The following is a 14,796-nucleotide window of genomic DNA, read 5'->3' as shown; positions in this document are numbered from 1 at the left end:
AGGGTGGGTACAAAGGGCTTGTTGGGTGTGTGGTCCTGGGCCCCACCCTCACTAGCTATAGGGAGGCTGTGTTGACCATAGCCTTTCCTGGCTTTGTGGCACTTCAACACCCATCCTTCCTGAGCTGCTCATGGCAAACAGGGAAGGACTAGTGATAGACACACAGGAGTATGTTCACATATATGATAAAAATGGCAATGTAGTTTTACTCTGAGTCCCAGAAAAAAGAAAGCAAGGGATTTATCTCGTAAATAAAGAAACTGAGGCACCTGCCCGTGACATACTGCCCCTGGAGAGGGGTCTTATGATTTCAGCCTTCTCAGTTTAAACTCCTTGTTTTGATAATCAGCTCTCCCCTGGACGTGAGCTGAGAGTAACCCTGGCCTGTCAGGATCATGCTTTGAAAAGGCAGGAACGGCAGTGATGTACAGTCCCATGTTAAGAGGACCTGGAGAAGCAAACGGGGATTTTAACAGTTGTGAGTTTTAAGTCTCCTTATCCATGAAGACAGAAACTAAATTCTTTATAAGTATATAGTTTTTTCTCACACATTAAAAAAAAGGAGGACAAGGAAAGGAAAATCTAACCACCTAAGTTTTGAATGGCGGAAAATTCCTCTGAATGTCACATACCTTCAGGAATGCTGCTGTTTAGAAGAATGGGATTCCCAGATGAAGTGATGACATTTCCTCTTTCATCAAACTCAACCTTCAGATAGCCTAGGTATTTGCCAAAAGCATAGGCCTGGACCACAGGCACCTTCTGCCCATCGTCAGAGGTGACTATGAATGGATACTTCCCAGCAGGCACCTCTTTGGAAGGTGGGATGCCTAAAATTTAAAAGACAAAACTGATCAATTCAGCCCTTATACATGGCTGGCTTCAGGGCAGCAGTCCCTAGATGGGTGACAGTAAGTTTTAAAGTGCTCTACATAGCTAGTCTTTCAGAGCCTTGTTTGGGCATTTGCTCCTGTTTCCAAATGCCCTCCTGGAACATGAATCCTTCCACTTTCAACTCAGTAGGCATTTACTACGATCTTCCTAAGTCCAGGGCCTTATGCCTGGTGCAGTGTGGCACACAAAGATGGAACATTGCTAAGATCCTATCTCCATCTTGACTCTGGCTCCATTCCTCCTAGCTGGATTAGCAAAGCCACTTTGCCTTATTCCTTTTTCCTTGGCTGAAAAATCACAAAATAATTCATATTCCACAGGGCTACTGAGACAAATATCTGAGCTTCCTAGCACAGTGCCTGGTAGGATAATAGGTATGTAATAAATGTATACTTCTTTCCCATATAAGGTGATGGTGATCTCTAGAAACCCTAGACACATACTCAAGAGCTTAGAATCATTAATGGAAGATGGGCAAAAGTGACGACTGTACTTGGGTTTTGTTACTAAATTTTCCGTTGCATTAGGTGTCTTTTGGAAGAGCCACATTCACCACAAGGCTCACTAGCATGCCTACTTATCCTCCCCAACCAGGTTCTGCTGGCTTCAATCTCAGAGGGATCCCCAGGAGAGCCCTGGGAGCTGTTCATCACCTAGAGGCCTCATGAGGGCAGGAGTGTGGCTGTACTGGGAGCATGGTGCCTGGTGTCTCATCACTTTGCATATTTAAGCTCTTTAACTGTATTCCATGCATACTATAGTTCATGGTTTATCTCCATAGAGACAGTGACATAATTTGGGCTGTTTGGAGTCAGAGACTACAAAACATTAGACTGTACATCACTGCTGTTCCTGCCTTTTAAAGGTGATGGGGCAAAAGCCTGCAGGCTCTGTGAGGAATGAAAGAAGTTTAGATTAGTGAAACATGTTGTGTCTGGCTGCTGCCCCTCCCCTTTCACCAAGAAAATTGCCTAGCCTTGAGACAGCACCGTGCCAAACCTGCTTTTCTTCTGCTTTTTTCTCTTACAGTGATATTCTAAATAAAAGCTTGAAAGTTTACAGATTCTCCTGAGAATCTCCCTAACTATGGATGTTCTGAGTTGAGACAGCACCTCTGGGCCTTCTTGGTGACTGAACTAAGTTTCATCTCTGAGTAATCATTTATTTCTACACTGTCAGTGGAACACTGTGATGGCTTGTCACCTCCCTCATAACATCCATGATTACTTCTTCCTATCGGATGTTTACAGAGGGTTTGGAGAACTTCAGCATGTTAGTTATACACATGAACCAGTTATGAGAGGGAGCCATGAATCTGGCCTGGGCTTTCTCTCATTTAGTTCTCCATGCTTTCCATGAGGCAGCCCTTATTATTAACCATACTTTAGAGTAGAGAAGATTGACAGTCTTAGGCAAAGTGCCCAAGGTCACAGAGCTGTTATGTTATGGGGAACAAGTGAAAACCAGAATTGTTACACACTGGATCTTATGTTCTCTCCACTACCCAATGTGGCCTACAGTGTTAGTCCCATAAAGTGTGTAAGCTGCTTCCCAAAGGCCACTTAAAAAGTCAAATGCACACCCAGAGTATGGACTTTTCTGTCTCAAGCTCTTTTTGGACTTCTCTCTTCACCTAAGTCGAGCTGGGCTGGCTATGAAGAAGCCAGTCCTGCCGACCTTGTGAGCCAAAATCTGCCTCCCTTGTAGTAGGAACACAGAATACAAGTACTGTAAATACTAGCACCGCACAAGCAGCCCACAAGTGTTACTAATATCAATGTCCTGCTTTCTTGCTTCCTCTAAAATAAAGGCAGTCTCAGAACTTTACTTGTACAAAAGCACCAGTTTGAGAGCCAATGAAAACCTTGCTCCATTTCCCTTTGCAGTACTGTGTATGGCCTCAAGGCAGCTGGCAGAGGATGGCCATGACAGTAGCGGATGACTGATGCACGGTAAAGCAGCAGGTAAGATGGACACACTGATCTTCCTTGTTCTGTTCTGGGCTGGTTCTCTGATGGGCAAGTCTAGAACCCATTTTTCACTTCTAGGGATCCAGTGGTTACATTAGTGCCCCCCTCAGCACCCTCAGCATGTTCCTTATCTGACTGCAGATATTTGGGAAAGTACAGTTCTCCTAATTTCCACAAGGTGGTGAACAACACCCCATCCAGGAGGGGGAAAAAAACACTAATGTAGAAATCAGAAGTCTGGCAGTTTCCTAGAAATCCAAGAGAATGGCAAATCTGGCTTTTTAAAGCCTTTTCCCTCCTTCTATGGAAATGTCTGCATTTGAACAGAATGTAAAAGTTGGAAGATAACAACCCAGTTAAATAGCTTATAGCTTAGCATGCACTCTGCAAATCGGAGTTAGCAAATCCAGCTCCCATCTGACGGAATATTTTCTAGTTCAGAAAGTCCATGATGTTCCTTTTATTAAAACAAAAAAATATGTCACTGGCATCTTAAAATGATTAAATCAGAAATGAAGAGGGTGCTTCCTAGGTGGCCGAGGTAGTATCTGGACTCAGTTGGCTAATCCCAGTTGCCTCTTCCCAGTTGAGCCCTCTCTACACCCCTTTCTATTTGACAATCCTGACAATCCCAGAAAAACACTGGCAGAGAAAGCAATCCAGGGATTCAGGTTTTCCATACCATTCCATGCTGTTCAGCAAGAGTGTTATGCTCAAAATATTCTTTCTACACAGAGCCATCCATACCTTTGTCTTTAGGTGCCTGACTCATCACCTGGGCAGGACAGAAACTGTCCACAGACTCTGTTCCAGTCATCCAGCCAACAACTCCTCCAGGAATCAATCATGGCAGGGAGGGGGGTGTGTGTGCTGCAGCTGTGGACTGACAACCGGAGTTGGCAAGTCAGGTCCTCCACAACTTGGGACTGGTGTCTGGGGAAACCTCAGAAGCCCTGCCCTTGGAGCCCAGGAATGTGATCTCAACTGTGGGTCCGGACAACTGTCCTCCCAGCATCATGGGGTGACAGACAGAGGTACCAGGGAGAAGGCGTCACCTACAGTGGTTTTCAACTGGATGAATTACAGAATGTTTTGAGATAGTCACACCACAATTTTAATCCATATGAAAACTAGTTTGAGAACTTCAGAATTGGGGTCTCTATAAAAGCACTAGATAAAAATAACTGGAAGTGGGTATGGTGGTGCAAGCCTGAATCCCAGCACCTGAGGTACTTCTGATAGTCATTCCTTGGAAGAGCTCATTACTTGAGAAGCAAGGTGATCAAGAGATTCAGGCCAGCGTGGGCTACACAATGACAGCCTGTCTCAAAACAACAAACAGAAATTTAATAATTACTTTCTTGTGGGTGAGACACAATACCTCAAATTAAAAGAAAACATTTAACCTGGTTTCTAGTTTTGAGCAATTCAATCCATGGTCTACTGGCTCCAACATCATGCAGAAAGGTGTGTATGGGAAACAGCAGGAGGAAGGGACTGTATACAGTACTGCACTTCCTTGACACACCCAAGAGCATGCTTCACTAATCTTCTCAGCACTTCTTAATCAAATGAGGGTGACATAGCAGGATTAACTGCCATTCTCTATTTCAAAGTCATTGCTTTTAAGGGATCTGAGTCTCTAAAATTTTTTGGAAGAGCTCATCACAAGACACTGCTTCTACATGTTTCTGTCTCCTGAGAAAAGCCAGTCATGGACACTGCTAACTTGTGCCTGGGTTACTGCAGTGGCCACATAACTGGCCTCTGCCACTTTCTAATTCAGTCTCCACACAGCAGCCTAAGTGATCTTTCCAAAACATAAATATGATCATGTACATTCTGGGCTATATACAGCTCTTAGGATAAACACAATATGGAACACAATATTATAATCTGTAAGACCTATGTATGTGGCCCTTTCTTATCTCAGCAGTTTCATCTAGAACAGGGTTCCACAACCCCATGCTTCTAGTCTGTGGTCCATTAGGAACCCGGCTTCACAGTAGGAGGTGAGCAGTGGCTGAGGGAGTGAAGTCTCATTTGTCTTTACAGCCACTTCCCGTCACTCATATTACCACCTGAGCTCTGTCTCCTGTCAGATCAGCAGTGGCATTAGATTCTTACAGGAGTAGAACACTTGTGAAGTGGGAATGCAAGGGATCTAGGCTATGCCCTCCTTTGAGTCATCCTAATTTTATTCCCCAGATTCACTCACTCCATGGAAGAACTGTCTCCTGGATAAACCAATCCTTGGAGCCAAAAAAGCTGAGGACCATTGATCTAGAACATCTACCTTGCCTTCTAACAGTCTTGATCTCTTCCTATTCCGGTACCATACCTACTGCCCAGGAAGTTTCTCACATACAGTAAGAACTTCTGGAGCCACACACCTACATATGAATTAGTTCCATATTTTTACCCTCCATCATCCATTATCAATCAGGTGGGAAAAACAGTATCTGTGTTACAGTGTTTGGGGGAGGATTAAAGAAGTTAACGCAGCAAATAAAACCTGACACAAAGTAGATGCTCGAGGGCAGGGGATTTAGCTCAGTGGTTCTGCCACCTGCCCTGTAAGCACAAGGACCCCAGTTCCATCCCCAGTACCAAAAAACAAAACAAAAGCTGATGATTGATAAAGATGAGTGATTATTCACTTAACTCCTGGATGTCTTTGTGATCTTGGCCCTTATGTCAGTCTCTCAGGGAACCAATGATCCCTGAGATTTGGTGAGGTCGTCCTATTGTATGCGCCTTCAGCATCTTGTATGCTTTGTGATTATATAAACTATGATTTGTTTGCAAATTGTGCAATTAAAAACATCACATCAAGGTCAGTATGCTTTTCAAGATCACCAAGTTCCATGAGGCTAGGGGCAGCTGTGTCTATGGGGTTTGTGTAACATGGAGAAGCGTTCAATAAATATTCATTGAGCAGCTGCTGTGGTTTCAGTGTGTTTCCCAAAGTTCATGTGTTGGAAATCTAATCCTCACTATGGCAGTGTTGAGAGCTGGGACCTTTATGAGTGACCTAATGCACTTATTGCAGGAGTGGTTTCATTATAGTGTAAATAAGTCTGGCCTCTCCTGTTCCCTACTTCATGTTTTCTTGCATGTAATTCTTTCCATCATGTTGGGATAGAGCAAGAAGGCCCGCATCAGATGCAGCCCCTCAATCTTGAACTTTCTGGCCTCCAGACCCATGAATCAAATAAACTTCTACTGATTTTAAGTTACTGGTGTGTGGCACTGTTATACGACAAAATAGACCAGAATAATGACTAACCTTAAGTAATTTAGTAAGTACTTTTCCATATAGCACACCAAAAATTATGCTTCCCCTTTGGTGGAAACCATGTGTAGGGACAGGAGTGCCTCAGTACTGACCCTTCTGCCTAAAAATTCCCCCACTTCAGTTTTTTTCCACTAATAGAGCCTGGAGTAGTTAAGGAATAAAAACTTTAACTGAGAATGGGGAAATGAGAACTGGTTTAGGTGCTAGTTTCAATCTGGTTTCTTCTGGCCTTGAAAGAGACATTTAACACCTGGGACCTGATTTTGTTTCTTCAGTTTATAAAACAAAATATTTGATTGGTGGTTTAAACTAACAATGGTTTACCTTTTTTTTTAGTAGTACTGAGGATGGAATCCAGGGCCGATGCACTGTTTTTTTGTTTTTTTTTAAACGGTCTCACTATGTAGTTCAGGCTAGCCTTGAACTCACTATGTATCCCAGGCTGGCTTTGAACTAGTGGCAATCCTCCTGCCTCAGCCTCCTGAATGCTGGGATTGCAGGTCTGTGCCACCACGCCTGTTTGCCCTCCCTCCGGCCTGTTTTTTTTTTTTTTTTTTTTTTTTTTTTTTTTTTTTTATTTTTTTTTTTTTTTAATTTTGAGAAAAGGTCTTGCTAAATCACTAAGTTGCCTATTCTGGGATTGAACTTTTGATCCTGCTGCCTCAGCCACCCAGCTAGGATTACACCATGCCCAGCTTACCTTTTTTTGCAGTACCAGGGATCGAATTCAGGACCTTGCATTTGCAAGGGAGTCACGGTGCCACTGAGCTAAATCCTTGGGCCCCCCAGCTTAATTAAAAAAAAATTTTAAGCTATGAGTATCTTTTGCACACATAATCAATGATCCTTGTGTCTCAGGGCAAGCTAACAAGCATGAAAGCTGAGCCACTCAGGTGGAGGCCATGGCTGGGGGCTGTGCAAGAACTGTTCTGGGCATACAGCAGAGACCAGTAGTTTCGAGAGCCTCTGAGCCCAGCCTTTAGTCTCATCACCCTGGCTACCCTTGTCCAATAACCAGAGGACTAAGACCCTGTCACTGCAGCCATCTCTACCCTGTGCTGTCTCCTTCAGGGTACCCAGAGCCAGGCATTAGTGCCATAGCTGTGCCACTCTGTTTTGCAGATACTGTGATTTATGACTCAAATTCCTGCTCTTGGCCCTCAAACAACAATTAGGATGTCACAAAGAGATGATGCCCCTTTCAGCAGTAACCAGAGTGGGCACCAACCCCTCATGAAATCCAATCTAGGCTGCCTGCCTGGGGTGAAGCAGGGAGCCCTGATGGTAGGAAAGTCCAGCACACGTGTAGTCCATGTTTAGAGCTCCAAGGAGGGCTTAGGCCTATGGTGTTTTCTTCATCTGTATGAGGCCAGGAGATGGTGCCTGATGCAGAGAGGGAAAAACAGTAAGGCTTCTGCTTGCTTTTTGCCACCCTCTATTCTTCATACTGATTGTGCCTATCCCTTTGTTCAGTATAATGCCAGGAACCAGATTTCCTATTCACTTTTCACATTATAGAGTAGGGTTTTTGTTGTTGTTGTTTTTTTTTTTTTTTGGTACTGGGGACTGAACTTGGGTACTTGCACTTGCAAGGCAGGCCACTGAACCGCTGAGCTAAATCCCCGGCCCCTACAGTAGGTTTTTTAATAACAAGTAAAAAAAAAAACTTTTTTTGAGACAGGGTCTCGTAATATAGTTTAAGCTAGACTTGAACTCACTCACACCAATCCTCCTGCTTCAGCCTCCTGAGCGCTGGGATCATAGATGTGTGCCACCATATGTGGTTTAACTAAATCCTAGCAACACAAATATTCTCTGGTTCTATCACCATAGCGTGTTAAAATGCAGAGTCCAAGGCAAAAGAGTGGAAAGAAAGGATTTTCATCTTGACATGCTCATGTAGTTCAATTTATTGATGATGCTCTTTTCAGAAGTAATTTTATTTTTTGAGATTAAAAAGGTGATTATAACCATAAGCTGACATCCTCCAGAAAATAAGCACTTAGCTGGAGAGGCTAGAGAGGCCATATGCAGTGTCAATGCTGTGTTAGTCACTGATCTCCAGCATCTCTCTGGCCAGCTGCCCTCACGTATGGGGCCAACTGCTAGAGTGGAGGCAGGCGCTTGGGCTCCTAGTCACAGCTGAGCAGTAGAAATTCTCTCCTACCAGTGTAAGCTCTCAATGCTTCTAGGCTTGGGGGAAGTGATAAACTGAGGGTAAGAGAACTGAGTGCCACATGTCCAGACTGTGGGTTAAACTACCATAACCTTGCTTTTTTACTTTCTGAGCATAAGAAGTTATATTTGACCATTTGTGAATTCGGCATAGATTCTCAAATTTGAGAAATTATTCTTTATTTAACAAAAAAATCACAATGTAGTAGTTTAAATTTGGGATTAATGGTAGTTTATAGGATTTAGAGGTTTTTTTTAAAGCTTTATTAAAGAATAAAACTAGCATTACAGAATATTTGGCAAAAGGCAAAGAAAACACCCATAGACCCACCACCTTAAAATTTTGCAAGTTTAAAAAATATATACGTCAGGTGTGGTGACACATGCTTGTGATCCTAGCACTCTGGAAGGCTGATTCAGGAGGACTGCAAGTTTGGGAAATTTAGCAATTTAGTGAGACTCAGCCAAAATTTATAAAGGGCTGAGGATGTAGTTCCGCTCTCCCATTGGTGGCAAAATACATTTAGAGAGAAGAAACCATTTAATTTAGTAGAATTTCTGTATGAGTGTTCTCTAGAAAAGCAGATTCATAGATAGACAGATACTACATAGACATTATTAGATAACTGAGTAACTGCCATTCCTGTCTTGGATCTACTAAATTCTGAGGCAACATTCTGTTTACCACCTGACTTAATCCCTATAACAATTCTCTGAGGAAAAAAGAGTATGTGTTATGTACATGTACTGACTCCATACAAGGAATATAAATATTATGTACTAGCAATATGTAGTAATAAAAAACCCCAATTCTCCAAGGGTGTTATATCACTGCCACCATTAAAAAAGAAAAAGAAAAAAAAAATACAAGAAAGAAAGAAAGTTAGAAAGGAAGGAAGAATGAATAAGCTAATGCTCATAGTGCTTAGATAACTTGTCCAAGGTCAGACTGCCAGCAGCAGCCGAGCCAGGGATACAAGAAAGAAAGAAAGTTAGAAAGGAAGGAAGAATGAATAAACTAATGCTCATAGTGCTTAGATAACTTGTCCAAGGTCAGACTGCCAGCAGCAGCCGAGCCAGGGCAGAAACAGGGTCTGCCAGAGTCTGAAGCAACAACGATTCCAAGCCACTTTCCAGGGAAAGTCCAGGAGAAATGAGACCCTCGGGGGAAGACCATCAACCTAAAAGACTAAGAAAGCAAAAACTTCTATCCTGGGAAGTAGTTAGTACTTTCTGGTGTGACTGGCCTCACTTAAGATTTTACAATACTTGGTCACTAGCTTTCTTAGGTTCAGCTCTGCCAGGTGACCCTGCCATTTGTTTCATAGTCTTTCTCGCTTATTTCAGTACTGGATCGGTTACTTGCCCATCACTGGGACATAATACCTATCCACCAACTTGAAAGGAGAAGTTTAGTTTGCTCATTGTCAGCCCATATCTGGCAGCCGGAGGCAAAGACCTCATGACCCAAGGGTGAGGCAGAGCAAAGCTGCTTAGTTCCTGGCAGCTGGGAAGTGAAGCAGGGAAAGAGGCACAGAACTAATAAGAAACTCTGACCCAGCAGTGTGTGCTTTACTAATGTGTTAGTCCAATAACGATGACACTGTCAGAATTAATGGCCACAGACAGTCTCATTTCACCTTGCAAAGCAGCTTTAGGACATGGAGATAAAATTAAGCAGTGCTACTATGCTACAAAAATCACTAATCAGAAGTTTCCGGCTCTGTTCTTTTTGAGATAGGGTCTCACCATGTTGTCCCAGGCTGGCTTTGAATTTGTGAATCCTCTGCATTTGCCCCCTTAATACTGGTATTATAGGCATTTGCCCTCATACTCGGCTCTGGCTCTGCTCTGTAAACGGGAGCTGAGGCTGTTTCACGGCTGCAAGTTTACTGAAAGGATCCATGTTGGTGACTGTAGGAGTCTTACCACCACCATCCTAGGCTATGGAGACAACTTTAAGCCTCTTCCATTCCACTATGCTTTTACACCTGCTAAAGATGTCCAATCATGGGATAATAAGGCCCAGTAACTATGGCCCAGTAACTCCTGCCATTCTTCAGTCCTGCTCCTGAAGGCAGCCACTGCTCCCTGTGGTTTCTCAAGTCTTGTCCCTGGCTGGGAGCTGCAACTTTATCACTGACTCCCCCCACACACTCATTTTGACTTTCTCCTGTCACAGCCCTCCTTTAGGCTCATGAGCCTATAAAAGACCTCACAGCCTATATGAGAGTTGCTGGTCTGGTCTAAGTGCCAGGGTGCTCCCTCTCAGGTTTGTTCTGAAATAAACCTGTCCTGCTGAGCTTGTACTTTTGGGTTTTTTCCCTCCTTTTTTCCTAATAGAGACCATGGGACCAAGCAAGTCCCTGTGCTTCCCATGTTCAAAAAGACCAAGGGAGCCAGATGTGGTATCCCGTGGGGATACTTGGGAAGCTAAGGCAGGAGAATCTCAAATTTGAGGCCACAGTCTGGGCAACTTAGAGAATAGTTTCAAAATACTTTCTTTTTCTTTTATTTTTTTGAGACAGGGTCTCACTATGTAGTCCAGGCTGGCCTCGAATTCACAGTGATCCTCTTGTGTCGGCCTCCAGAGTGCTGGGATTATAGGTGTGCCATCATGCTCAGCTTCAATATAAATTTTAAGAAAAGCGGGGAAGGACACCATCTTTGAAGCTACTAGCCTACTAGCTATACCTCTGTCCTTTGGCTGACTCTCCAATTCACTTAATAAACCACTTATGTCACCAGTCCCAAAGGAGACAGTGTTTTGCTGCAGACTTTCCTAGTTCCATGAATACGGTCACTGCTGAGACTTGTTTTCTTGTTCTAAAATGTAAGATCATCTAAACTACTGCGAACACACGCGTAAAGAGCAAGGACTGCAAAAAGCCTCGTAAGTCATTTGCCCTCACTTCTCCCTGCTCTAATGCAGTCCCAATGCTTCCACAGCAGCCAAGTGTCCACCTACAATTATGCTGTGAACTCTACTTTTCTCTTTCTTTTTTCCTTTCTTTCTTTCGACAGTTTCACTATGTAGTCAGGCTGGCCTTGAACTCACAGTGATCTTCCTGCCTCTGCCTGCTAACTGCTGAGATTCCAGGCATGTGTCACAATGTCCAGCTCCATTTTTTTTTGTGTGTGGGGATATCAGGAATCCAACTCAGGGACTCGAGTCTGCCAGGCAGGTGCTGACTGCTGAGCTATATCCCTGATCCTCCATTTGTTTTAAGAGAAAAAAATTTTTAGTCATTGAGGTCATTTCTGTTCTTTAAATAAAAGGTTTTGAATTTTATACGCAACAAATGTGTGCCTACATCCAGAAGCAATGAAAATTAGGTAATTAACAACAGCTTTGAAGTATAGTTTCAAGTTGGGGATTGTGATGTTCCCCACCTTGTCTTTATTGCTTAGAATGGCTTTTGCTATTCTAGGTCTCTTGTTCCAAATGAATTTTTGGATTGCCTTCCCAAGGTCTGTAAAGCATGCTGCTGGGATTTCAATTGGGATTACACTGAATCGATATAGCAGTTTTGGAAGTATGGCCATTTTCACTATGTTGATTCTTCCTACCCAGTAGCAAGATCTCTTTCCATTTTCTGATATCCTCATCAATCTATTTTTTCAGAGTGCTGTAGTTTTCAGAGGACAGGTCTTTGATTTCCTTTGTTAGGTGGATTCTTAGGTACTTCAATTTTTTGGATGCTACTGTGAAAGGAACTGTTTGCTCCATTTCTCTATGAGTCTGTCTTTCATGGACAGGAAAGCCACTGATTTTTGTGTGCTGACCTTGTATCCAGCTACTTTGCTGAATTTGGTTATTAAGTCTAGAGGACTTTTGGGGGAGTTGTTGGGTTCTTTTACTAGAGACATGGATGCACATTGAGGTGATACTTTTAAGTGAAATTTATAGGACACATAAGTGTAAAGAACAAATAGTTTCTCTAGTGTGAAAAACTGAAAGTGTAAATAAGGACTAAAGGTATAATAGATAATGTGAAATAGGAAGAAAAGGTGCAAAGGGAAAGGGAAGTGGGAGGGGTAGGAGAAAGGAAAGAAGGGAATGGAATTAATATGAGAAAAAGAAAAAATGGAAGCAAAGTCTGTAGATAGGGGAGGAGGGGTTGAAGGGAGGGCAGGGGAATGGGGGGAAAATAAGAAGCAAGATGGATTATGTAAAGGTGCAAATTTCTAATGATGAATGTCATGATAAAATTAATTAATTAAAAAAATTTTAAATCAAGCCAAGCATAGTGGCACATGCCTATAATCTCAGCACTAAGGATGAGGCAGGAGGATCACCACAAGTTCAAGGCCAGCCTTGGCTACTTAGTGAGTTCAGGGCCAGCCTGAATTTCAAAGTGAGACCCTCAAAAAATCAAAACAAAGGAAAACAACCCAAAATAATCAACCAAATAAAAAAAATCGTATTCTTTGTTTTGTTTTGTTTTTGACATAGGATCTCACTATAGTACGTATTCTAGGCCAGCCTTGAATTTGTTACACAGTCCAGGCTGGTCTTGAACTCATGATCTTCCCGCCTCTGCCTCCGAAATGCTAGCATTACATACAGGTGTATACCACCATGCCCAGCTAGGGAAGGTTATTTTCAAAGGAGCTTCCCTTGTTGGTATTCATTCAGCAACACTGCACATCTACCTTCCATGTGTCCACCATGTTATGGTCAAGTGGAGAGTCCAATGAACACGTCCCGGCTAGGAGCAGGGAGAAGGGAAGGCGGCCGACAGGAAGGAAGAGGCTCAGGGACATGAGGCCTGACTTGAGGGGTCCAGCACTGAAGAGGCAGGAAGGCCCTGGGGCTAGGGGCCTATAACAAGTGAGCTGGAGAGCAGTTCTGGAGATGACTGTGTCTCAACTGTGGGCCAGAAGCGAAGCTGTGGAAGGAAGTAGAGGTAACAGTCACTGGGGCCAGGGAATCAAGGGCTCTGAACCTTGGGTACTGGGTCACTCATCCACATAGACGCCCTGCCAGGACAAGAGCGGAGCTGTGGCAAGAAGCCAGGCAAGAAGCTGAGTTTAAAACAGTCTAGGACAGCTACAATATAATGAAAGTAATTTAATGGGTGGTAACTGCCACTAAAATGGTTAAATAACGTAACAGACTGTATCAGTGTGCAATTCAAGTGTTTTGAGAAAGTTTCCTTTTAGGTACGTTTGTGTATGTTAAAAATGGTTCAAAGGCATGTATTATTTTAACCGTATCTATTAACTAGTAATGTTTAGCAGATTCAATATTTTAACTTCAGGCTAAATCTATAGATGCTTTTAAAATCAGTTTGATTGACTGATTGATTGATCATTTGAGATTGGGTCTTGCTATATAGCCCAGGCTGGTCTTGAACTTGTAGCAATCCTCTTGCCTCAGTTTCCCAAATTCTGTAAAGTTGAGGAAGTTTATTCAAATAGGCAAATATACTCATCCCCTATTGTGTTCTAGAATTACATTTAAATATTTTCCTGGCTCAAAATAGAAGATTTTCTAGGAACAAGTTTAATCTTGGTAAGCCACTATGAAATGGGAGCAAGAGATGAAACTCATCTAGTTTTCTCAGAGATTCTAACATCTACTTCAGGACTTACAGATAAGCACAGTGTAATTTTTATCCTCAAAGTTTTCTTTCACCCTGCGTGTAGGACTTCACTGGCTGTAAATACAGTGACAGGAGCCAAAGGACAGGCAACAGAGCTCATGAAAGCTGAGCACTGTCACCCAATGCTCTCAGGACGGCAGGGGACACCATAAGTGTGCATGACCAATTGTTGCTGCAAGGCAACACAGATCAAAATGATGTAAAGGCAGGTCAAGGAATACGGGGGATCCCAGTGCCTGAGTGAAGGTGGAAGACTCCTCGGACTGTTCATGCCTTATTTTGGTCATGCTTCATCTATGCTGAGCTTTAAAAAAACAATGGTTAATTATACTGCAAAAAAAAAAATTAGTATGATGTAACTGGTATTAAAAAGAAAAAAAAAGGAAATGCAGAACAGAAAAATGTCAGAATGCTTATCTGTACTTCGGGGAAGTATTATTTGACTTATGTGAATGTGTGTTGGGCCCTTCTGTAAAATGTAATGTTTATTATGGGTCACAGACAAAAACATTTCAAACTTCAACCTGTCGCTAGTTCCCACTGTATTTTCTAAGGTTCTGACTCTGCCTCAGTGAAAAGCTAGGAAACGCCTTGGAGAAGGGATTTATTTACAGAGCTGGCACAATAAGTACAGCTAAAGTGCTAGGCCTCGTTCTGAGGCTACTGTCAATGGTTTGTCCCCTAGAGGTTCATTTGCACTGGTTCTGGTGTGATAGCGTTGAGAGGTTTTGGAATGATTAAGTAGTAGGGCCGGGCCAGGGATTTAGCTCAGTGATGCCGCCACCTACTTCACAAGTGCAAGGTCCTGAGTTCAATCCCTAGTAGCAAAAAAAAAAAAAAAAAGAAGAAG

General features: G+C 42.8%; 1 protein-coding gene across 1 annotated transcript in view; it reads right to left on the bottom strand.

Moving 5' to 3' along the window:
• Window positions 1-14,796, bottom strand: part of Nt5e (5'-nucleotidase ecto) — a gene marked incomplete at its 5' end in the record, with an annotated part of 63,298 nt that overhangs the window by 7,539 nt on the left and 40,963 nt on the right. Inside the window, one exon of the mRNA XM_010641312.1 lies at window positions 633-830. Within this exon, the coding sequence (XP_010639614.1) occupies window positions 633-830 (198 nt within the window). The remainder of the gene's footprint in view (window positions 1-632; window positions 831-14,796) is intronic.

The sequence above is a fragment of the Fukomys damarensis genome, unplaced genomic scaffold (assembly GCF_012274545.1).
Source record: "Fukomys damarensis isolate Sample0158 unplaced genomic scaffold, DMR_v1.0_HiC HiC_scaffold_14, whole genome shotgun sequence".
NCBI classification, from domain to species: domain Eukaryota; kingdom Metazoa; phylum Chordata; class Mammalia; order Rodentia; family Bathyergidae; genus Fukomys; species Fukomys damarensis.
This window is presented reverse-complemented; position numbering and strand designations above follow the sequence as displayed.